General features: G+C 37.0%; 1 protein-coding gene across 3 annotated transcripts in view; it reads left to right on the top strand.

Moving 5' to 3' along the window:
* The window catches only part of FHOD3 (formin homology 2 domain containing 3), a 703,058-nt gene that overhangs the window by 460,508 nt on the left and 215,533 nt on the right, over positions 1 to 27,017 (top strand). For all 3 annotated transcript variants that reach the window (XM_044664978.1, XM_044664968.1, XM_044664960.1), the window contains exon 7: positions 9,566 to 9,677. In XM_044664978.1, the coding sequence (XP_044520913.1) occupies positions 9,566 to 9,677 (112 nt within the window). The remainder of the gene's footprint in view (positions 1 to 9,565; positions 9,678 to 27,017) is intronic.

Raw genomic sequence — 27,017 nt, 5'->3', positions numbered from 1 at the left:
ATTCTTCCTCTATTTCCGCTTTATGTTCAGGCAGCCTATAAAATACTCCATTGACAGAATTAGTTGTGTTTTTCTCTCCTTTGCCTTTTACTGATAATGTTTTTCCCTTTTGTTTCTGGATTTCCTCACAGAATATATCTTCTTAAAATACAGTCCTATTCCACTGTACCTCCCCCACATCCATCCTGTTCCTTTTCAATAAGGTATATTCATCCAGAGCCATAGTCCAGTCATAGGTTTCCTCTCACTAAGTTTCTATGATTCCAATGAGGTCAGATTGTCCTCTTGCAACATGACCTCTAGTTCATCTTGTTTGTTGCTTTACCTTTATTTATTTGTGTCTCGATATTTGGGTTTTTGTTGTTGTCTCCTTTCTTGAACTTTGTGAACTGTGAATTTCAAGGTATATCAAATATTATTCCTCCTTTGTTGCCATTCTTTGTTATATCTAATTTAGGGCATATGCAAAAGTATTCTTTGACTTTTCTTGTCCTTTTTTTTTAAGCTGCAAACCCTTTCCATCAGATTTGCAAGACATCTTCCAACTACATTCTTACCAGCCTTTGTTAGGTGTGCTCCATCTCTGGCCAGAAATCTGTCAATCCTGTGTTGTAACCCTGATCCAGAAATCCCAAAACCATTCTCGCACTATATTCTTAGCCAGCTGTTCACTTACCATCTGTATCCCTTACCTTAAATGGGCATCAGTGAGAAAATCACCAACTGTGTCCCTATGGTGTTTAGTTTCTTGGCCAAGGCTTCATCATCTTGGCAATTATGTTTTAGGAACTGTGATCTGGGCCCAACCAAATCATTATAAGTAGATTGTTGTCATGCGTTTTGATAAGTTTTGGGGGCAAGTTCTCTAGTATGTCTTAGATACATGCTCCATGAAGACAACAGAACATTTTTTATCAGTATGACAAATAGCTGCCTCAATACCACAAGCAAAGAATTAGCATCTACTATTAGTCTTCTTTTCTTTCTCTGTCTGCTACTATATGATATGGTTTTATTATATTGTTAATGGGAATGCAAACAGCTAGTTCTTCAGAGCATCCAGCTCTGTTCTCAGAAAGAACTTCAAATTTTTTTTAAGGTCTAATTGCACAGCTTTTCTTTTACTTTTTCTCTCCTGAGAAAGATTATATCTCCTCTCTTCAACTTCAGAACCCATGCTTTCCCACTGAAACTTTACTTCTAGTTTAGGAATTCTTCCATCTTCCTAACAGCCTCCTTGGTGGAGTACTTACACTTCCTCCTCCAGGGGAAGATTAGACATGCCTTTGGAACACAAAAAGTAGAAATACCAACATTGCACCCTTGATGCGATCACCAAATAATTGTCGCTAGTTGAGATGTTTAGCCTTTTTTCTAGAAAACAACTTGTGGATATTTATACCTCAACTCTAAATGTCTAACTAAAACTTTCTAAAGACAACATCATTTAATTTTCTTTCTTCATGGGTACAGGGACAACTATGTTCCTTCTACTTTGAGCCTCTCATTTATTTCACCAATTTGCTTCACCCATCACTCTATCAATTTCCTTGATCATCTAATATTTCCACTTACCTTTTCTTACTTTCCTTGTCTTAACAGCTGTCTTCTCCTCATCATTCTCAAGGATACCTTCTTGGGTTTCATTCTCTCATTTTCTTAGCTCTGCTTATTTCATTCTGTGTCAATGTTCCATACTTCTTAGTATTCATCAAATTCAGTAATTTCTTATTGTACAATAATAGTCCATTGCATTCATATTTCACATTTTGCTTATCAATTTCCCAATTAATGGACATCTACTTTGTTTATATTTTTTTTATCACAAAACATTCTGCTAAAATATTTTGGTGTATATTGGAACTTTCTTATTATCAATGGCTTCCACATAGTAAAAGCTTGGTATTGGAATTTCTGGGTCAAAAGGCATAGACATTTTCATCACTTTGGTTCCGTGATTCCTAATTGTCTTTTCCAGTACTAATTCAAAGCTCCACCAAGAAAGCACCAGTATATGTCTTTTCCCCTAATCCCTCCTACAGTGATTATTCCCACCGTCAACTTTTAGGGTGTAAGGTGAAAACTCAGGGGCTTTTGGATTTGTATTTCTTTTATTATTACAGATTTGGAACATTCTTTCATGTGATTATTAATATTTCTTTGTTATTGTTAAATTTTTTCCAGCTCTGATATCTATGAAATGAGAAAGTGTCAGAGTAAAATAGTATCCTCCTGGTAGCCTCATTTTCCCCCTTTTACTATATATGTTTTACTGCCCCAGCAATAAAACTAGAGAACTTTGTTTTACATCTAACAAAATCTGTGGAGCACAAATGAACATTTTTGATTTATTCAGAAACACTTATTAAGCACCTACTGCACATCACTTATCAGGAAATACTCTATACTGCAGTCAGTCTTTAATCTTATTAATGTTGGTTGTCTCACTGATGCGAAGGTAATTAGGTGGCACAGTGGATAGAGCACTGGATCTAGAGTCAGGAAGATCTGAGCTATGTCATTTTGGGCAAGTCACTTAACCTGTTTGTCTCAGTTTCCTTATCTGGAAAATGGGGATAATAATAACACCTACCTCTTAGGATTATTGTGAAGATTAAATGAATTGATATTTGTAAATCTAGCACAGCTACCATCTCTCTGTCTGTCTGTCTGTCTGTCTGTCTCTCTCTCTCTCATTATCTCTCAGGTGGGGCAGCTTGTCAGTTATTGATACCTTCCTATCTTGTGCTGCTCTTGTCTATGTTCTCCTCAGATCTTCCATGACCCAATGCATTTTGAGGTTTTCCTAGAGAATTACTGACATTGTGTGGATATTAGTGGACCATGGACTAAACATCCATCATCCCTCTCTTTTTCAGCACATGACCAGTCCACTTTTATTTACCTGCTATCTCACTCTTTGCTGGCCATTTCTTTTTCTGTTTTTGGTTTTTTTTCCTCTTGCAGCTTTTCTTTGGTTGTGTATTATAACCTGCTTCTTTAGGGCATGTATTGGTTGTCTTGAACTAACACATTTAAAGGCAATTTTCAAGTCAGAATCAGTTAGCTATCTTACCAAGAATAACAGAGCAATAAGATTCAATGTAGGCTTCTCAAAGGTAGGAATAGTTCTATTTTTGTCTTTGTATACTCAACACTAGTACAGTACCTGGTACATAGTTGGTACTTAATACATGCTTGTTGATTAATTGCAAACCAAGTTATCTTATCTCATTTTTATGACATTATTTGAGTTCTATTTAAAGTGCTGCTTTCCCATAATGCTATAAAAATTTTAATAAATGAAATACCAATTAATCAACAAATTGTGTTTTAGCATAATTCCTATCCTAAGGCTTGAGAATTTTTATTTTATCTTGCTGTTGTTTTCATCATAGTTACTGTTGTTTTTTAAGAAGGTAAGTAAGATGTAGAAGATTCATTGGTTTAGCAAACAGTGCTACAATCAGCTTTATGAAATTTAGTTGTTATATTTTTTTGAACAAAGCTAAAAAAATGATGAAAAAGTATCTTTTTTTCTGGGTTCTTGCACCCCTCCTAATTTTGGTGATAACATTGTCTTTGGTCAAAAGATTCAAGGATAGTGTCTTTTCTGTGGATTGCCTAATGAAAAATAGCAAAGACCACTTTATAAACACCATTCACTTGACCTGCCTTCTAGTCCCAGAATCCTTGATAGCATTTTTCTACTTGTTTTCTTCTTCTTCCTCCTCCTTCTCCTCTTACTCTTCCCCCTTTGCTTCATCATCAATGGCAAAAAACTCTTTTATGATTTATCGAACTTCTAAGCTCAGTCTCTAGTGGAGATTTTGATTAAAGAAATAATTTCCCCAAATCAGTAGATATGTTTGTAACTTTGAAAGTGTGATCTTTATTTTACAAGTTGATGGTAATTCAGTGTGCAAAGTGAGGGATGTACGAAAAAGTAAAAGTATTGAATAAGCAGACTCTCAAATTTGCCAGAGGGAGAGTAATGAATGTTTCTTATCATGAAGTATAACTCCAAACAGAGCTCCTTGTGCTCATTTTTATTATTACCGTTTAAAAGAGCCTTACATCAGTCAGTGGTCTGACTCCTCATTTTCACTTTAATTTAGCTCAACTCTATAGTTAAAAAGCATTAAAAAATATAAATGAGCTCCCATTTTACACGTGAATGTGTTAAAATAATATGATTAGTGTTTCTTAGAATGAGCTTCATTGAAGGGAAGGTAGGGAAGCCTTTTCTCCCATAGGCTGGATCTACCCCTTCACACCATTAAATCTAGCCAGCAGGTATCATTTATGACTATAGCAGCAAAAACACAACATGGCTTTAAATGTCTTTGATGATAATATCCTAACATGCCACAAGATGGGGATATTAAGTTATGAGAGTAGAAAGCTCTTTTTGCAAAAAGAACTGTGTACTTCATCCCCCCCCCCCCCCATACACACACCCTATTAAGACACAGGAGCTTTATATGTGAATAAGAACAGGAGAAATGTTTGTTGTTGTTCAATCATTTTTCAATTATGTCCAATTCTTCATGACCCCCTTAGGGGTTTTCTTGACAAAGATACTGGGATGGTTTGCCAATTCCTTCTCTGGCTCCTTTTCAGATGAGGAAACTGAGGCAAATAGGATTAAGTGATTTGCCCAGGGTCACATAGCTAGTGAGTGTTTTGAGGCCAGATTTGAATTCATGAAGATGAGCCTTCTGGATTCCAAGCCCAGTGCTCTCGCCACTGCACCACCTCGTTGCAGTAACAATAGTTGATGTTATTTCAGAATTTTGCAGTTTACAAAGCATTTCCCATGAAAGCATTCACTTATGTGCCAGGCACTGTGCCAAAATCTGGGGTTATAAGGACAAGCAAGCAAGATGGTCTCTGCTCTTAAGAAATTTCTTTTCCGATAAGGGAAGACTACACTTAAAGGAGAGCTGGAGAGCAGGGAGAGAGGAGACAGAGGCAGAGAGGCAGGCATTGGTGGGAGATGAGTTGAAGTGAGCCAAGATGTTAAGCAAAGATCTGGATCCTTGATGGATAAAAGAAAAGCTCACTTATCAAAGCCCAGAGTGGTTCCTGGTGTGGGATTCAAGTTTCTGCTGGGCAAAGAAGTAGAGAAGATGTCTAGTGAACAGGCAGCAGAATTTGATAAGGGGAGGAAGTGAGGGAGAAACTTTGATCCAGGCAAGATCGAAGTGACAGTTTATCTAACAGAGTCCTGTGGAGAGATGCAACCCTGGCGCACTGGAAAAGACCATCAGTTTGGAATACTCTGACTTCAGATCTCACCTCTGTCTTGTGAAAACTGTGTGTCTTGAGACAAAGAGCTTAGCCTTTCTATTTCCTCATCAGTAAAGTGACAGGGTTGGCCCCTATAGTCCTCCAAAAGTCTAAATTTTAATTTAGCTCTAAATCTAAGATCCTACAATCCCAAATATTATTAACCCAATTTTATAAATAAGAAAACAAGTTGGAGTGTAGGTGACTTTAGGTGGAAGAATTGATATTCTGATCCTAATTGGGCCTAGTGCCTTAAAAAAAAAACAAAAACAAAAAAACAAAACCTATACCACCCTGCCAACAGTTAGATGCAATTACCATTTTAAATGAGAAAAAGGAAGGATTTCATAAATATCTATGCTTGTAAAACTTGGGAAATAATTAAAATACTTATGTAAGTAATAAAATATGGGAATGTTTACTGATATAAAAATATATAGGGTTGTATTTTTGTTCCTTTTCTCCCCACCTCCCCTAAGAACCATATTAGGAAAGGAGTTTTTGGTATACTAAGGAGAGCGCTAACCTTGGCGTCCTAAGATCTGATTGAAAATTCCAGCTCCTCCATTTATTACCCTGTGACCTTGAGGATCCACCTCCATCTTCTCATCTGTAAAATGAGGAAAGTGAATGAAAGAGGCTCTGAGGGCACTTCCCACTCTATATCTATGATCCCAAGTTAGAACTTTGCAAACATTGAGGGTGCATTTCCATAACTGTAAACGGTGCTAAAAACTGTGGTGTTTGAAAGTGATTGTTTTCATCTCTTGTGGTAGGTAACCTTTGTGTCAGAGGCACCTGCAGCATGAAAAGTCTGGATTAACTTCTGGGAGTTTATTCATTTGATACCACCCTGAGATCTGGGAAATATACCTACTGGACAGCCTAGTGCTTCCCCTCTTGCAAAGCTCAAATGACATGAAATGGATAGTGCTGAGAATAGAGGATAGAATGTTAGGCTAATAGAGTGTACTCTTTATAAAGGGAGAACATGCAGTGACATGCCCAGAACAATTCAAAGTTAAATGCCCCTGAAACTGGAAAATGTTTCAAGAGATGGGAAGGTGGCCACAAGATGGTAAGTCCTGCTGGCCCTTGGAGCAAACATTTTACTTTAGAGTAGAGGGGCTTTGGAAGAACCCTTTACTACATAAGCATAATGTAGGTACCTGTCAGGACAAGGCCAGTAGTGACGATCTGGGAAGCAGCCAGGTAATTTCCCATTAAAGTATTTAAAGGCTTAAAATTCATAATAATAGTATACCCTCTAGAGAGAAAGGGTGGAATCCAGGTCTGGGCTTGCTACTTTTATTTTCCCCAATCATTTACCTGAAACTAATTCCCTGAAGCAAAAAATAAAAAAATATATATTTTTTAAATTGCAACTCCCATTACTCCTTATGTTCTTAATCCCCTCAACCTTATAATTGTTGGTAACAGCTCTAGAGTTGTACGCTATTCCCAGCCAAGTTGCAAAAGAATAAGCTAGGTGTCTCCTATTATATAGACACATTATTTGCCTACCTATAAAATATCTTCTACCATAATATGGGACATAATTTTCATGTGCAGAATTTCTAAAATTACATTTTGGTATCTTTTGCTATTCTCTCTTTTGCTTTCTCAGTTTAATGAATTGATTGATATTAATTAGGTTCACAAGACCATACTAGAGCTGGAAAAAATTAACCAGTCTAATCCCTTAATTTTACAGATGAAAAAATGATGGATTCCTTTCTATTTAAAATAACCTAGGGAGAAAGGAACCACAGATAATTCTCACAGAGATGCCTCTTTCAAAAAAACTGATAGAAAATTTAAGTGACTTGCTCAGTTTGACATTAAGTAGTAAGTGATAGAGCTGAGATTTGAACTCAAGGCCCATAATTCCAATTTCTTGCTACTGAATCACACTGCCTTCTGGTTGCATAGGAATGCAGTGTTGAGAAGAGTATTCATGTAGATGAGATCACAGACCCACGGAAGTATGAAAGCAGGTCACTTAAGTTTTCTGAGAAAAGAAAAGCAAAAGACCACTCTCCCTTTCCTGTTTATCTCTACATAGGCAGAGTTGACTAGAGGTAGGTTTTCCCCTATTGGTCAAGATACCAGTGTTGTGAAAAAAAATTAAATATCTTTAGTAAGAAAATATTGGTTTAGATGCCATTCCCACCTTCCTTTTAGTTTTGTCCCTCTCATCCCTTTTTATAGACTCCCTTCCACCTTCTCTACTAGAATAAGTAACATTGAGAATGATGAAATTACAGCTCCAGCAATCAATCAACTCACATTAAGCACTTATGACAAGTAGAAAATACAAAGAAAAAGCAACAATAATCTCTGTCCTCAAGAAACTTCAGAGTAAAGTAGTCATCCCTTTCCTTTTTACCATTCATTCCCTTTGCTTTGCATCTCAAGTACATAGTATCCAAATTCTGATCTCTCTCTATGAACATATGCTATGAATCCCTTTGGCAGCCTAGTGAAGCCATGAATCCTTTTAAATTGATAAGATAAATAGATAGGACTACGAAGGAAAACAAATGTATTGAAATGTAATAAAATATTTTTAAAAAACAGTTTCATAAAAAAGGGGGAAATATTTGTAGCAGCTCTTTTCGTGATGGCAAAGAATTAGAAATTAAAGGAATATCCATCAATCAGGGAATGGCTGAATAAATTATGGTATAGGATGATGATGGAATGTTATTTATTATAAGGAATGATGAACAGAATGATTTCAGAAAGACCTGGAAATATTTATGTGAACTGATGCAGAATGAAATAAGCAGAACCGGGAGAACATTGTACATAGTAACAATAATATTGTGGAATGATCAACTGTGAAAGATTTAGCTACTCTCAGCAATGTAATGATCCAGGACAGTTTTGAAGGATTTATGATGAAAAATGCTGTCTACCTCTAGAGAAAGAACTATTGGTGTCAGAATGCAGATCAAAGCATATGATTTTTCACTTTAGATTGTTTGGTTTTTTATTTCAGGGGTTTGTTTTTACATTTTTATTCTTTTACAAAAATAGACAATATGAAAATATGTTTTGCTTGATTATATATGTATATATACAAACCAAATTGCATATCATCTCCAGGCAGAGGGAAGTAAGGAGAAGAGAGGCTATTTGGAATATATAGCTTCAGAAAACTTATGTCGAAAATTGTTACATTGTATCATTGGTAAAATAAAATATCTTTAGAATAAAAATCAGTTTCACATACCATTTTAATTTGGCCTATACCAAACACCCCCAAAACTTTCTTCCTTTCCACCATCTTCTAATTCTACTTATTAAAACTATTCACTTATAAATTTTCTTCATCCCTCAAGTAGGTATGAAGAAATCTGAAAAACTAATTTTTGCTAAGGTGTGAATGATCAACAGTCTCCTCTCAGTTAACATTCTTAAAGTTGACAGATAACTGTTAATGCATAGGAATTTCTACATAGTAGAAATTCTGAATATGTGAAAAAGACATTTTGAAGCCATAAGGTTTGTTTCACTCATATCATGAAGTGGGGAAATGATTAGAAAACAGCAAGTAGGAAGGACCCTGGAAAATGAGCCATAGAATGAAGACCTAGGAATGGAAGGGTGATGCAGAAAACGCAGTTAAGCAGACAAATTAAAACCACAACCAAGAAAGGTGTCACTGGGTTCAGGGTATGCCATTTATCTTTGCTTTTACAAATAAACAGAGCTGGAAATATCCCTCAGGCAGGAAACAGGTGGCTCAAAATAAAGAAAATATTTTAAAGTAAGAAGTAAGTAGGGATTTAATTAGCTGAAATAATGCAAATCAGCTTCAGGAAGAGATGACATTTTTCATGCAGGAGCAAGGCTGCTAAATGAGATTCAGCTTAGTCTTTTAGATTACCTACAGTGAAGGGTCTACACAGCCTTCTCATTTGGCTAGGGAGGCTGCTTCAGGCAAACCAAGCAAGATATGGTTCAGGGGACATGTTCAGGGTCCCCAGGACATTGAAACCTTCAAGAAAAAGAAGGGTTTTACAAAATCAAAGCAGGAATGCTTAGGACCAAGAAAATATATGTAGAAGTGACAGAAGCAACTGGATATGAGCAAGTGTTAATATGTGTGTACAAGTGTATGAATGTGGGTACACATTTATTCTTGAAACCCCATGAATGAAGCTTCTTTGTTTCATGATCCTGCAACTATATCTGGGAGGCAAAGCTCCCATCTCAGATCCAAAGGAAATCCTTACTACATAATGAATTTAATTTCTCCTTCCAGTTCCGCCTCGTGGTGAAAACTGCCCTGAAGTTACTGCTGGTGTTTGTGGAATACACGGAGTCAAATGCTCCCCTTTTAATTCAAGCTGTCTCTTCTGTTGATGCAGAAAGAGGTGAGATGTTTTCTTGTTACTGAATGGTTGATTGAGAAACAACATTTTAATGACAGACTTGACAAAATGTTTCAAAGAACACATTTTTTTGATGGAGGTGCAAGGAGAAATAGTTCATTGCAATCAACCATCATGTCATTTCTTTTCTGTGACTCACTAAAGAGAAGTATTTTCCTCTTCTTTTAGAATAAGGACACTAGAGAGCTTTGAGAAAAAAAGTATGCAGTAGTATGGTTCACTGCCTTTGTGTCCTAGATCTTATGGGGCTGGGGAAAGGAGTTATTGAAAGGAATGCCCAGATCTATTGCCCATCAAATATTAATCATTTCAATATTTAGTACTGGAAGTATGACAGCTTCAGTTGTGTAGGTTTTGGCCAATGTTAAAATTCATTTATTGATAACTTTTGTTTTAAAATGCTCATTTCTAAATATATTTCTGTCTCTCCCTTCTCTGCCCAACAAGCCAGCCCTCAATTAAGTATGAAATAGGGGGGAAAGCAGTTCAGTAAAAGCAAATAATATAACAGTTGTGCCTGCCAGTATGCTGCAATATTTCTTAAAACTTTCCTTCTTGAAAAGGTTGAGAATCATTGGTCTGATGGTTATATAATCAGAGATAGTACATTAGGACAATCTGAAGGAGGTCAAGGTCATGAGTGTGGAGAGACTTATGCAAATCAGGCAAAGGTGAGGGCTCTGAACATAGCAAAAAAAGCCAGTAGACAACTGAAATCCTAGAGGGAGTAGGAGATACCTACAAAGAATGTGAGAATCACTTAGCTAATTTAGTTAAAGAACCAGGAACAATAGAATAGTCCAGACTGTCTAAAAGCCACCAAACAGCACCAAACAACTGATCTTTGTATAAAACTTTTGAGGAGTACCTTCCTTGCATTGATATAGCACTTCCATCATATTTAGAAAAGCCCTTTCCTCACCACTATTAGTTAGGTTACAACAAGAATTATTGCCTCTATTTTACAGTCAAGGGACTTGGGTTGCAGAAAGTTGATGTGGCTTACTCACCATCATACATCAAATAAGAAAAAGAACTGAGGCTCAAACTTCAATCTTCTTGATCCAGATTTGAGACTGTAGCCACTGTACCACACTATTTCTCTATGATCTTCTCCCTGACTTCCAAAGGCTTTGGAGGAGGGATAATACTATCAAGATTCTTCATGGCAAGATCCTGCCCCCTACCCTAGAGATTATTGGCTTTGAGTTTTAATACTCTTGAAAATTATCCATATACTAAATCTGTTTAAGCTCTGGCTTATCAGATGTTAATAAAAATGACATTTCCTTAATGGAATTATTAACTCTGGGCAAGTCACCTAATCCTGTTTACCTCAGTTTCTCATCTGTAAAATGAGATGGAAAGGAAATGGCAGACTACTCTAGTATCTTTTCCAAGAAAGTCTCAAAGAGTCCAGGAAGAATCAGAATCAGACTTGACTGAAATGACTGAATAAATGATTGGATATATATATATATATATATGCAATATGTAATATTTCAGACCTGAAATTATCAGTATGTAATGTTCTTGCCCTTCTAAACTGCTTGGAAACCATGATCCTAACTTTATATAATTAATGTGTTTAATAAGTGGGAGAAGAGATGCACATGGCAGCTTGTTGTGATGGACAAAGACTGGAATGGGAATTGGGGGACTTAGGTTCTACTTCTAACACTATCCCTTATTCTGAGATTTGGAACACATGGAGGCAACATGGCATAGTAGGAAAATCTGAAGGCAGAGGACCTGGGTTTGAAGCCCGCCTCTTTTGGGAAAATCATATTTTTTTCCTTGTAATATGAAGGACCTAGTTGGAACTCAGTTTCCTTATTTGTAATATGAAGAAATTGGTCTAGATAGCCTCTGAGGTCCCTTTAAGTTCTAGATCCATGGTCTCATGAGTTTCAAGTGATGGCAGGATAAGTTAGTAGAGCTGTCCTGTAGACAGTTGGAAGTGCAGAACTAGAAAATAGGTTGGTCCTAGTTTTATGCCCTCAGAAGTGAGAGTTGAAGTCATGAAAATGGTTTTGCCCTCTGGAGAGATCAGGAGGAGAGGACCACAGAGGTACTGCCGTGCCAAATGTATTTATAAAAGCCAGCATGCAAAATGCATCTATAAAATGCAGCTGCCAAAAAGAAAAAAGACGATCTCAATGCTTTTTTTAAAATTCCCCTTAATTTATGGTCAGTTTGAACATAACATAGTCTCGCATTAGAAGAAAAATACTTAAAGAGGAATTGTAATAATATGCGAATTGCTACACTGGGTAAAACCAAGGTCCATTAAGCCATGATTTTGTTGCCAGCAGAAGCCTAGAAGGCCTGGTTGACTTGAAAGGTTAGTTGTATCCCAACTTCTTTTTGTGGTTATTTAGTAAACCTAATTGGAATCTATTTGTAATTCTTCCCTCTACCACCACTTAGGGCAATGAGCATCATAAATTCATACGATGCTTCCTTTGTAAAGTAGGATTTCTTTTATTTGTCCTGAAATTACCACACTCAAGTTTCAGCCTAATATTTTATGAACAAATATTTGTTCTCTCTACCCAGATAGTATTAGTTTTATGGATTTCTACCTTATCCTTTCTCTTAGTGATTGCTTTTATATATTGAAAGACCCAAATCGTTTTAGACTGTCCTCATACTCACCTATTCTAAGTGTTCTTTTCTGGACTTTATTTTCTTTAAAGAAAGTTGAAGTTAGTTACATGATTTCTTTGATGTAGGGAATTCCCCATATCACTTCTACATTAGATATAGATCAGCATCTGGTCTAGAATTTAGAGACTTAGAGAATTACCTAGGATACCATAGGGTCAGGCAATTTTCCCAGAGCCATGCTGCCAGTATGTGGGAGAGGTGGGATTGAATTCGAGTCTTTCGTACTCATTACCATAAAAGGTGTTGTAGACAAGAATTAAAAATGGATTCCAAATGAGTTAAAATAAATTTTTAAATGACAGAGCCCTAAATATCACTAAGGAAGCTGGGAAATAGCTAACCTCTATCCACTGTAACCCACTGTCTCTCATAGTTTCACTACACCTTCTTAAAGAATGTATGTTGCATTTTGAACTATGCCCAAAGGGCTATCAAACTGTGCATATCCTTTGACTTGGCAATACCACTACTAAGCCTGCACTCCCAAAGAATGAAACAAAAAAGGAAAAGGGTCTATATGTACAAAATATTTATAGCAGTTCTTTTTGTGGCAAAAAAATGGATATTGAAGGGATGTCCATTAATTAGAGAATGGCTGAATAAATTGTGATATAGGATTGTGATGGAATGCTATTTTGCTCTGAGAAATGAGAAGGGAGATGGTTGTAGAAAAACCTGGAAAGACCTATGACAATATGATGTAAAGTGAAAAAACAGAACCAGGAGAACATTGGACAAAGTAATAAAAATATAATACTGATCAAGCATGAGAAACTTAGCTGATTTTTTCAATATAAATCCATACCAGTTCTAGCAGTTTTAGGATGAAAAAAAAAAACAACTATCCCCCTCCAAAGAGAGAACTGATAAACTCTGAATGCAGACTGATGCATACTTTTTTCACTTTCTTTATTTTTCTTGCTGTTATTTTTAAATATGGTTAATATGGAAACATGGTTGGCATGACTTTACATAATAATAATTGTATTATATTACTTGCCTGCTCCACTCAAGAGATTTTGAGTTCAAGTAGAGTATCCCCATCACTTCTCCTTTCTCTGCATGCCCATCTGCCTTTTCTTTATACCTTTCAAATTTTAGGTCCAAAGAAAATGTTTAATAGGAAATTTACATGTAATAAAAAATAGAGCAAAGCTATTATATTCACAGAACTAATACCAACTGTGAGCATAATTATTTTAAATATTTGTTTCCCCATGACATTTTGAAAAATTAAGTTAAAATGTTCATTTCTCTTGCCCTCAAAACCAGCTTTTCCTTCAGACTTCTTTGTTTCATTTCTTTTCAACATAAGTTTATCAGTTAGATGTCTATTGTGTTTAAAGTCTACTACACTTTTTCTAGTTTCCAAGCTTAACATCTCTCCTCTGCTTCCCACATTTACTTGCCAAATTCTATGTTTCTGTTTCTGCCACCACTAACCTAGTTCAAACCCTTATCAGATCATAGTCAGATTATTGCAGTAGCTTTGGAATTGGTCTTCCAGCCTTCAGTCTTTCAACCTTTAATTCATTTTAAGTAGTAACATTCTAAAAATCCTCTTTGGTTATCTTGTGTTCCCTTCAAAATCTTTTAGTGGCTCTTTGCTACCTATTGGACAGAACTCAGAGTTTCTAGGTGGGCTTTCAGGTGCTTCACTAATTTGGCAACAACGGCCAACACTCTTATCCTAGATCCACTTTTGCCATTGACTTCCATTTTCTTCATCTATAAAACGAGTGAATTAGACTGGATGACCCCATCCATGATTTTTCCAGCTTTATTTCCTACTAAGCTCTTATAAGAATTTTGAAATCCACCCAACTTAGATGATTTACCCTTCGTCAAGCATACTTTGCATTTTTTACCTTCAAACTTTAGCTCATTTTTTCCACTTTGACACTAATAAGAATTTGGACCTGATAAACTCCTTACTGTCCCCTATTTTACAATGTATGGAGAGAGGTGGAGATTTAGAGAGGTTGTGCAAATTATTAAGTCCCTGTCCTCTTTGCAGAAGGAAGTAAAAATCTCTTCTGGACATTCTAGTTTAGAACTCTGAATGCAGCTTGCCATGAAAAACACTGATATATGTGGCAATTTGTTTTTATAATACTATTTAAAAAAAACCCTTTTACCTTTCATCTTGGAATCAGTACTGTATATTGGTTCTAAGTCAGAAGAGTGGTAAGGGCTAGGGCTTTGGAGGTTAAGTGACTTGCCCAGGGTCACACAGCTGGGAAGTGTCTGAGGCCACATTTGAACCCAGGGTCTCCCATTTCTAGACCTGGCTCTCTCAATCCACTGAGCCACCTAGCTGTCTCCTCTATAATACTATTAATATAATACTATACTTAAGGCTAATTAGTTAAATAGAATTTTGTTGACAGCAAGTATGGTATGATTTCTAGGGTGAAAATTCATTTTGGCTGCCCAACACCTGACTTCCAAATGGACTTTTGAGAGCTAACCTCTCTTAATGTTGGGTACTGCTTATATTCTAATGGGATAGATTCTTGACATTCTCAAGAGTTTTATGTTCTCACTTGCTGTGTAAACCAACAAAAGTCTCTAAACCTATAATAACTGTAGTAACTACCCCATAGGGTTGTTGTAAGGATCAAAGGAGATAATGTATCTAGTTCAATCTACTGCTTATATCAATAAACCTGAAACCCCAATTCCCTCTCTCCTTTGTAACTAGTCAACTAGAGTTAAAAAAAAAGTTTCTAGCCTTCCAACCAGAGGCCACCCACCTTCCACCTCATCTTCACCTTTCTAAGTGTAGGCTATAAAGGTTCATTGAGACAAAAAAGTCACCATGGCATGGCACACTAAACTGTGAATATTTGAAACCACTAATGACCACTCTCCAGAGGGCCAAACCCTGTTTTTAAATGCTACCATGTGCAGTGGATCCCAATTTAAGCCAATTTAGAGACTTTCCAGGCCTCTATTTCAGGGGACAAGGGCATAACAACATATAATGTCTGAAAGTGGTGGCTTTTAGTAGTGGTATGTTAGGCCTAGGGCAGTGGGGAACCATGGGAATTCTGCAACCCACAGGGTCAGTCCACTCATTAATATGTTATTTTCTATTAGTTTTCAAAAGCACGTGAGGTATGAAAGATATTCAGATGATTTTAGTACCTATCTCAGGCAGAAATTGAAGTTGAAAAGAAGAGGGCATAAAAGAATCAGGAAAGACTAACAGAAACTGGAAAGGAGAGTAGGGGGAAGTTTTTCTCCAAAAGATTTCTAAAGTAAACCAAGGATTTGGGTCTTTGGAGCTGTTTTAAGTCAGTCTCCCAAATAGGCAAATAAATAGATCAGAGGAAACAGGAAAGCTCTGTTTGGACAATTTATTTTAGGTTGTTTAAATGTCCGGTCACTAAGGAATCAGTAGCTCCACTTCTTTCTGGAAATTCTAGGTTTTGTAAACAAAGAGAACAAGGAAATAAATAAGGTTTCCCTAAAAAGAAAAAGTAGAAAAGAGCTGTCCCAGAGGAAATGAAACCCTCTGAGATTGTTCTCTCCACACTTGCCTCTCAAAATTAGAGAAAAAAGAAAAATTTAGTCAGTGTCCAGGGAAAAGTACATTTTATGATTTGAGCTAGGGGGAAAGCCAATTTGGGGGAGTGGAGTGACATACATGTGAGAAAGGGCAAAAGCAAAGTGGTCAGAATACAAAGTAGCTACTCATGAAATATCTGCTGAGTAAACAAATGAAGAATAAGATGAAAGAAATAAAACCCACTCAATTTAATTAACTTGACTTTCTTTTTTCTTAAGAAGCATACAAAAAAAATGGTTCAACTTAGTCCCTAGCACTTCCTGATGACTAACACATTTAATTGGTGGGTTTTTTCTTTGTTCTTTGTTTTGCATTTCTAATCTCTTTTGTCTGTCCTATGGGTCACTGTCCTCCCTCAAAAGTAGGTGGTCAACTGCCTACTGGTGACCCTCACTATATTTAGTTCAGACACATCCTAATAACAGATTTGTCCTTGACGCCATTCTGTTATGGTAGATTTTGTCAGAGCTTACATTCCATTGGCATCACTTTTGCAAACCTGGGATTGCCTCAATGCCACCATGATGTAGTAGGGGAGGAATTTTGTGTTGGTTCTTTTTGGAGGGACATGGCAGGACAGTCCATAGAAGGTATTATTATTGCCAAATATACTGAAAATGAGAGAAAAAAGAGGGAAGGCTGAATGTTACATTGATATCTTTGAGGCATTTAAAAAATTACAGGAAGGGAGGCCTCTGATTCTTTGTAAAGCTTACATTTCAGCAAAATGTAAGCTCCTTGAGTGTAGGGACTGTTTTGTTTTGTCCTTGTATCCCTAGCACATAGTGTTATGTGTCTCACATAGTAGGCTCTTAAAAATGCTGGTTGCGTTGAATTGGACTGGATTTTTAGTACTTTTGAAAAGAAGAATCCCAGCAAATGAGAAAATATAAAGAGGTTTTGACCTACACCATTGAATGAAATACTTTGATGCAAGACAAAGAACAATAATGCATCCCCAGAGAAGCACATACATCTAAGTGGTTGATCAATTGATTGGTAGTGGATAGAGAATCAGATTTGGAGTCAGGAAACCTAAGTTGGAATCCTGTCTTAGATACTTACTTTTCATGTGATAGTGGGGAAAAAAATCACTTAACTTCTCTGTGTCTTAAGTTTTCTCATTTGTAAGATAAAGTGGTTAGACTTGATGGTCCCTGAGATTCCATCCACAGTCCTGTTCAAACCTATTCTAGGTCACCAGGGAGATTCTATTTCTTCCTTCCCTGCCTTGTATCAGTGAATGCAAATCAAGTTTGTAACCCCTGTCCTTTCAGAGCAGACAAGTCCTTTTCATTAACCTGTGTGATCTTGGTTATCAGATATAAGCCTGGGGAACAGACCAGACGCAATGGCTTCTTCTGGAATTTTCATCATAAATCGTGGAGCTCACTAATTAGGTTCAGCACTGCTTTTGAAGAAATGCCATTTTTCATTCAAATGTAAGGCGATGAGATATGACATAATTCTTAAACATGTGTACCACACATGATTAACAGGGAAAAAAATCATAATTCAGCTCTCCTTCCAAGTGATCCCATCTGTGGTTCCAGATCTAGAATATCTCCACATGCACAGCAAAGTACAAAGCAGCATGGAAGCCAGTGACTGCAAGAAATCAGCCTATAATGTCATTATTATTTATAGTAGAAATATATATGTATTAAGGGTCCACAGTGTATTTATCAATCATGGTGAAAGGCACGGAATGTGCCCCCGACTAGCTTCTATGCTAACGTAGACAAACACATGTAAAAGACATTTTACCAAATATCTTATTTTCCTTTGGGGTCAGTGATGACTAGAAAAAAGTTTGGGTTCTGGGTTTGGGGGAAAGAAGCCTGTGGAATTTCTTGAAGGAGAAATATTGAAAGGTGAAAGAACACTAAACAGGAAATCAAAAGTTAGATTCTAGTTTTGGCCCTGCCACTGACTAAGTAGTGATTTTGGTAACACCAAGCAACTTCTACCTAGGTCTCAGTTTCTTTATCTATTTAATGAGTGAGTTGGATCAGAGTGTTTCTAAAGTACTGAAGAGATACAGGAAGTTATTTGTTGCTATCAACCCTGGTAAGAGGCAATTCCTGGAAAGTTTGAAGCTTTGGATTCTTCATAATAGTCCTAAGGCTTTAGTTGGGAAGACTCATCTTCCTGAGTTCAAATCTGGCCTCAGACACATAACTAGCTGTGCGATCCTAGGAAAGTCACTTAATCCTGTCGGCCTCAATCTCATCATCTGTAAAATGAGCTAGAAAAGGAAATGGTAAATCACTCCATTATCTTTGACAAGAAAACCCCAAATGGGGTCACATAGAGTTGGACACAACTGAAAATGAAAAACAGAGCTCTAAGGGGCACAAGAGGCCATTGAGTTCAATCCCCTCATTTTTTAATGAAGGAAACTGATGCCCATAAAGATTAAATGATTTTTCCAAGGTCACACAAGTAGTAAGCAGTGTTGGGATTTGAATTCATGTCTTTTGATCCCAGAGTTGTACCATGGTCAGATAAAGGTGGTGTGTGTGTATGTGACAGAGAGAGAGAGAGAGAGAGAGAGAGAGAGAGAGAGACGGACAGACAAAGAGACAGAGACAGAGGCAGAGAGAGGCAGAGACAGAGAGACAGAGACAAAATTTACCTAAATTTCATCTTTTTAAAATATCCTTATTCCAGGTCACTGATTTTCAGAAGAAAAGTAATTGCCCAGACCAGTTGTCTAAAGATTCACACATTCATTTGTTCATCACTCACTCACTCACTCACTCATCTATCCATCCATTCAATAATTATTTATTGAACACCAGCTATATGCAAAGCAAATGTACAGAGTAGTGAAAGAAAGACACTGATAATTAATGGCATGTCCCAACCCTCATAATTTCTCTAAGTTAATTTTAAAAATTGTCTGAGATATAGGAAGGCTATAAATCATAATTATGTGATAAATATTTGATTCTATGGCTTAAGCAAAAATTGAACTAAATTTAACTAATTTAGTTCTGGAATATGTTCATTTTAAAGTTGTAAAAGTCATATATATGCATGTATGTATGTACATATGTATATTTGCTTCTTAGTCTTCTATGTTAGAAAGAAGACACAAATTCAAATCTGGCTTCAGATAACTTACTAGCTATGTGACCCTGGGTAAGTCAATTCACCTCTCTTTGCCTCAGTGTCCTTATCTGTAAAACAGAGATAATAATAGCACCTACCTTCCAAGTTCATTGTGAAGATCAAATGAGATAATAATTTTATAGTGTCAGCCATGAAGTAAGTACTATATGGAGGTTAGCTATTATTGTTGTTGTTGTTGTTGTTAAAGGGCTGCTGAAAGGGGAAGCTAGGTGGCTCAGTGGATTGAGAGACAGGCCTAGAGATGTGAGGTCCTGGGTTCAAATCTGGTCTCAGATACTCCCTAACAGTGTGACCCTGGGCAAGTCATTTACCACCCCCCCCCCCATTGCCTACCCTTTACCACTCTTCTGCCTTGGAACCAACACACAGTATTGATTCTAAAACAGAAGGTAAGGGTTTAAAAAAAATAAAAGAAGGATACTGGAAGGGGCTATATATCACATATTGGCCTGAGAGGAGAAAACAAAAAAATGTAAATGCTTAGATAATTGTTTCTACCATTCAATAAACATTTAGTAAATTATCATATGCCTTGTTCTGGTGGCTCATTATGAGATATAGGCAAAGCTCATTCATTTCCTAGAAGCTTTATCAGCATAGGGCAAGTCCTAAAAGATGCCATCAAGTTCAAAAGAGCTTTGGGAATGGGTCCAGTGATAGGTCGTACATGTGTCTTCTAGAGCCTCAGCCTAGCTAAATTCAGAGACTCATCAAGAAAAAGTTGGCCACAGAGTAATGAATTTTTCCTGCCAAAACAACACACAAAGAGCATCACTGGCGGGAATCTCTCTCAATGATATCATCATCATCCAAAATATGGATAAAGCACATAGCACCTGGCATATCATTGGTACATAATAAATGCTTTTTGATTGATTGTTTAATCCCTGTTTTGTACAGAACAAAACAGAACCAATGAGGCTAATGGTTTTTTCCAAGGTTGCCCAACTAGTTTATGGGAACCATGATAAAAATCTAGATTTTCCAACTTTTAAACCAGTGTCCTTTCTACTGTATTCCAAGGCCTTTCCCTAAAGGAGTTTCATTGTGGAAGAAATATTGTGTCAAAATTGAGAAATGAGACTTTAAGTGCTTCCTGAGATCAGAAATGAAAGTTTTGCTAACTTTTGTTAAGGAAAGGGTCCTTTATAAATGGTCAGGATTTTCTAAAGAGCTATTTGCAAGAACTGGAGACATACAAAGTAAGTTTCTGGATTCAGAAAGGAATGCAAAACTTGACATAACATATATTTATTACATTCTTTCTATGTGTTAGGTCCTAGGGATACAAAAGTTAAGATGAAATTGTCTCTGCCTTCAAGGAGTTTTATATTGTAGCAGAAGAAACAACATGTGTATATATGTACATATATAAAACGTGTATGCATGTATCTTAGCATATGTGTGTGTGTGCATGCATGTATGGGGCAGTGGAAAGAACACCAGGGTTAGCATCAGGAAGATCTGAAATCAAATGTAGCCTCAAACATTTGCTAGTTGGGTAACATTTGGGCAAGTCATTTAATCCCTATTTGCCTCAATTCTTTATCTGTAAACTGGGGGCTCACTGGAAAAAGAAATGGCAAACCACTCTAGTAACTTTGCCAAGAAAATGGCATGGACAAAAGTCCATGGGGCCATGTAGAGTGAAAAATGACTAAACGACAACAATTTGTATGTATATGATACATACACATAGGTGTATATATTTGTACATATACGTGCATATATGTTGTATATATATGCATATATGTTTAATATATTCCTATCAACTACATGCAAAATAAATACAAAATAATTTAATTTGAGAGGGAGGGCACTGTTGACTGAGAAGGAGATGAAAATAGGAAAGGTCTCACACAAAAGGTGATACTTAAGCTGAAATGTAAAGGGAACTGTTTGCCCTTTGATCTAGCCATACCAGTTCTGGGTTTATACCCCAAAGAGATCATAAGAAAAAAGACTTGTATAAAATATTTATAGCTGCACTCATTGTGGTGGCAAAAAATAAATTGGAAAATGAGGGGATGCCCTTTGATTGGGGAATGGCTGGACAAATTGTGGTATCTGTTGATGGTGGAGTACTATTGTGCTAAAAGGAATAATGAACTGGAGGAATTCCATGTGAACTGGAAGGACCTCCAGGAATTGATGCAGAGTGAAGGGAGCAGAACCAGGAGAACCTTATACGCAGAGACAGTGGTACAATAGAATGCAATGGACTTCTCTACTAGCAGCAATGCAAGGATCCAGAGCAAGGCTGAGGGACTTATGAGAAAGAAAACTAGCCACATTCAGAGGAAGAACTGTGGGAGGAGAAACACAGAGGAAAAACAACTGCTTGATCACATGGGTCAATGGGGATATGATTGGGAATGTAGAGTCTAAGCGATTACCCTAATGCAAGTATCAATAATATGGAAATAGGTCTTGATCAATGACATAAGTAAAACCCAGTGGAATTGTACATTGGCTATGGGAAGGGGGGTAGGAGGAGGGGAGGGAAAGAACATGAATCATGTAACCATGGAAAATTTTTCTTAATCAATTAAATTTCATTTAAAATAAGAAATGTAAAGGGAATGAGAAATTCTAAGAAAAGAGGTGAAAGGGGAGTACACACAGTCATACAGACAGCTTGCACAAAAGCATGGAGACAGAAGGCAGAGCATCACAGGTGAGGAGGAGCAAGAAGACCACTTTGGTTGGATTGAGAATTGTATAAAGAGACTAGAAAGGTAGATCAGAGGCAGGTTGTAAAAGGACTTTAAATGTCAAACATGAAGGATTCCTGTTTGATATTAAGAGGCAAAGGGAGCCCTTGTTACTTATTGTGATGGAAAGGAATAAGGTCAGAAGTAGACATTCCTCTTTGGCAGCTTTGTGGAGGATGGATTGGAGAGAAGACAAATGAAAAGGCGATAGCAATCCTTTGGGCATTCAGTGATGGGCAAACTATGGCCAGGGAGCCAGATGCAGCCCCCTGAAATGTTCTGTCTGGCCTGTGACATTATTCCTAATCTGAAGAATACAATGAATAGGATACAATACAATGAAACTTCGAAAGAGTTGCCTTAGAAACAGACTGACAGATGAGCATTTCCTTTCCTTTGGCCCCCTCTTTAAAAAGTTTGCCCACACTGTAAAAGTGGTTGTGGTATGTGGTATGTGGAATGAAGGAGAAAGATGAGAAATATATTGTGAGGTAGAATCAGTTGTTCAGTCATTTTTCTTGGTCATATCTGAATTTCCATGATCCCATGTAACATCTTCTTGGCAAAGATACTGGAGTGGTTTGCTATTTCCTTCTCCAGCTCATTTTATAGATGAGGAAACTGAATCAAAAGGTTAAGTGACTTGACCAGGATCACGCAGTTAGTAAGTTAGTAAGTAGCATCAAATTTGAACTCAGGTCCTTCTGACTCCAGGGATACCTTGCAGCCCTGAAGAATCAATAGAATTTGTCAATTGACTCTTATGTAAGGTGATTTGGAGTGAGGGGTTGAGGATTGTGTACATATGTATGAACTGTGTGTATGTACTTATGTATATATGAAACACATGTGTATATGTATGAAACATCTGTACATACATGTGCATGTGTGAAAATATGTAGTTGTAGCATAATATATGTGTGCATGTACCATCTGCACCTGTATGTATATGCCCCTCCAAATGTAGAGGGATTTTCCAGAGTTTTTTGAATCTAGTCTGGTCTATCTCACTCCTCTCATTTTTTCTTACTCTTCATTTAGAAACCACAGGAAGACAATATAGTAGTAAGAATTTTTAAAACTGATTATGTATTGTCTTTGAACTGAATAAATCTGTTCCACATGTTTTATGGAACATGTGAAAAGTGCACTGAAAATGTGAATTCTTCCTCAGAAGACTGACTCTAATGGCTACAAATGCCACCACTAAAACAGATCATATGCACGTCTATATAAACTGCTCTCTGACCTCTTTCCTGCTCTCGTTCTCTCTATAACTACCTACCTCATATTTCCACTTGGCTATTCTACTGTTCTGTCTAAAACCAAATTATTCTCTTTTCCCCCAAGTTCCTTCCTCATCCATTCCTATTTCCATGGGCAGTAAGTAGCATTATCTTTCCATTTATGCAGGTTGAGAACCTTAATTTCTTCTTGTTTTTCTGCCCCACATTGTCATTCTCCAATATCTGCCTATTCTAACTTCTCAGTAGCTTTTTCATCCATTTCCCTTCTCATCTCCACTGCCATCACCCTGCTGGTCTTTTTTGGTCTTTCTTGGTATCCCTGAGTGGTTAGCAGAGTGCCTGGTTAGCAGTGCCTGATATAAAGTTGACTCTAAACAAATGTTTGTTGACTGATTCAGTAACTCGGTTCTATACACTCATCACCAAAGTCTTGAATTGTTTCACTAACATCCTACCTGAATTTCCCATCCTTAGTCTATGTCCTAATACTTCACACCCCCCGACAGATTAATTTTCCTAAATCGTGGCTCTGTGTGGTCATATCCCCTTCTAGAAATCATCAGTGACTCCTGATCACTTATAAAATAAAATCTCAAATGATAATCCTGGCGTTCAATCCTCTGCATTGCCTGTACCTATTTTCCTCTTTATTTTTGTCTCTCACTGCTTTCCACAAATGCTTCCTGAAGTCAAATTATTCTACTCATTATCTATAGAGCATGAGATATATAATTCACCCTGTCCTTTTGTCCCCATTTGTTCTTTATTTCATGATGTTCTCCTCAACTCATATTTTCATAAATTTGACACTTTTTTCAAAGCCTCGTTGAAATTCCACCAATCCCAAGAGTATTTATTGATTATGCCCATCCCACAAGGAACCATTCTACAACTTAATTCGAACAGTACTCAATATCGGTTCTACCCAATTAGCTCTTACTACATGCTGACTGATACCTCGATATTTTATTGTAACTTGTCTGTCCTGCCCGCCCTATTTGGTCTATGAGCCCTTTGAAGGAAGGAGCCATGTCTAATGTGTCTTTTTATCTCTCAAAGTGCCCAGGAAAGAATAGGTTGCTGATTATGTTTGCCATTATTGCTTGATGATCATGACTGAAAGGAGCATCTGAATGCAATTAAAAGGTTGGGCTAGAATGCCTTTGAGGGTCCTTTCAGCTCTCTGTATATGATTCTTTGAACTGGAAAAGTCCATTACAGAATATCACTTTTTTTTTTGCTGAAACCATAATGCATGGGAAGCATATTTTTCCATCTACAGGACAATTTGGGAAAAGTCGCTTTTTCAGTTAGATATTGCTTATGAATTTGGTATCCAATAATGAGATTTTATTGTAGTAAAGGACCTTAACTTCCCTTCTAGTACAGAAATCCCTCCCCTCTACTTCCCCGTCAGATGATTTTACATCCAGAGTGTATGCTTGAACCCTCTCCATGATACAAATCCAATTACTTTAAGAAAGTTTTTCTTCTTTTTTGTAGCAGTATGCTGGTAAATGTTTACAAACCAGCTCTCAAACGATGTGTGCATAACACACTTTTATATTTAATCTGCTTAATTAACATCTTTAATGCTTTCTTAGCTCTAGGATGATAAACAAAATAAACCAAGTGTAGCATTTGCTACTTTCTGAGCTGTCAATGATCACATGGAACATTTAACAACTAGCTCTCAAAAGTTAGTTTGATCTGGCTTCAGCACATCTTTAGTTTTATCCCATTGTTGGACTGTACTGGAAAATATAAAGTTCTTTCTTTTGTTAAACTGAAATTTTCTCCATATATCTTCCACTTGTTGATTCTAGTTGTGCCCCGAGGAACAATCCAGAGCACCACTGATTCCCTTCTCTACATGACAGCCCTTCAAATATTTGAAGATAACTATCAAGTCTCTCCTTAACCAAATCCATTCCAGGATAAATAGCTCCTATTTCTTCAATTATTCTTCATGTGGGAATTTGTTGACAGGAGTGGTATCATATTCTGGAAGCAACCCCCTCCCCATTTGGTTGAATTTCAAGCTATAGCCCTTTGATGATTCCCACAGACAGTGACTATAAATCACCCAATTTCATTTCCCCCCAAATCTAAGATATGATTAGATAGTTCTTGCAAGCGTTGGAGAATTCCATAGGCATTGTGTGCATTTCAGTCAGACATCTGACCAAATCTCTCTGGATATCCTGGGATACAGATGGAGAGATGTATGCTAAATAATAGCACAGTTAGGAAGATTGGAACTGGTTGAACATTTAAACCTCAAGAGCACTTATTAATTGGCTATTGGGAAGTTGGGAGGCCATCTCCAGTGGGAGGCTTCAGGGCTGCATACTGCAAACTTTAAAGTGCTGTATAAATGTGAGTTATTATGTGTTCCATTGAGACGTGTTCTATCATGATTTGTTCTTGTGGTCAAAGACAGAGGCTCATCATATTCAGCTTTCTGTAGCACAGGGTCTAGCATGGTCATATATTTACAGTAGATGCTCCACACATATTTGTTGAATCACTGGAAAGAAGGGAGATAGGTTGGAAACAGACAGGAAAGAAACAGGTATTTAGGAAAGTAAATAATTAATTCTTCTTGTGTATAGCTGGTTCTTTTGAGAATTAGAAGATTCTAACAATATATATTTTCCTTTAAAAAAAATACCAAATGAAGGTTTGGAACTTATTTACGAACATGTAGTTTTACTGATATAGCATGATATTTCTCATGTTATGAATTTGATATAGTCCTAAAATATGGTAAGTGAATTAATTTTTGGTAAATTATATTTTAAATCGAATAGGGGCACTCACAATGGTGGAGTAGGGAGGGAAGAGAGGGAAGCAATAGTTTGAAGTATATGATCTCTATAGCCTGTAGTATTAAATCCTTTTGTTAAGAGAATTGGATATTGGTTAGTATGAATAATCAGCTCCTAATTTTTCTGTTCTAGAAATCTGAATTGGGAAAATATTTCCCCCATGCATTAACTTTTAGCCTTAATGTAAAATGTAATATTCCATAATTAACCTTATGAGTAGCCTTTTCTTAAAGGAGGGCACACCTATAAAACTTGCACTTAATATTTATATGGGTATTTTCAGAAAGATGAGTTGTATCATTGTATCGGAAAAGAACACGGGACTCCAAGTTAAGAGGTGTAGATTTTAGTCCTCACACTAAGACACCCACCCCAACACTCCCTAATCTTCATGCACTCACATCTACTCCCACATTATTAATTCGCTTTATTATATTGTTTGGGCTGATAGGTGACTTGAGTATAGAGTGCTGAGCCTAGAGCCAGGAAGACTCATCTTCCTGAGTCCAAATCTGGCCTCAGACCTGAACCAGCTGTGTGACCCTGGGCAAGTCACTTACCCCTCTTTGCCTCAGTTTCCTCATCTGTAAAATGATCTGGAGAAGGATGACAAACCACTCCAATATCTTTGCCAAGAAAACCCCAAATCAAGTCATGACAAGTTGGACATAACCAAAACAACTGAATAAGAGTAACAAGATGATATTGGTAAAAAGGAGAATTAGACTCAATATCTTAAAGTTCTCCTCAGTTGTAAACTCTTACAATTCTGTGAACCATGCTACAGAATGGTTGTATGAAAACAGTGATATTGTCTCTTGTCTCCAAAGGTGAGGATTTAGGCCAGCATATAAGGAACTTGTCCCTGTCCCAGAGTGAAAAGCAGGACTTGAGGCACTGAGTTTAGAAGTTTCCCTCCTTCTTCCCAAGTTCTATGGAGACTCTAGTGATGAGAATTCAGTGGGCTTCCAGCTAGTGGGGAATGGACTTAGAGCAAAGGATCAGGAAGGAGGAGCCCTGGCTTTGTGCCCTGGCCCTACCACATGTGAAGTAAGGCAATTGGATTCAATGACTTCTAAGATCCATTCCAGCACTAAAATTCTGTGAGCCTTTGAATTATGGTATGTAAAAAGAATGTATAATTTCTA

This window comes from Gracilinanus agilis, chromosome 1 (genome assembly GCF_016433145.1).
Source record: "Gracilinanus agilis isolate LMUSP501 chromosome 1, AgileGrace, whole genome shotgun sequence".
NCBI lineage: Eukaryota > Metazoa > Chordata > Mammalia > Didelphimorphia > Didelphidae > Gracilinanus > Gracilinanus agilis.
This window is presented reverse-complemented; position numbering and strand designations above follow the sequence as displayed.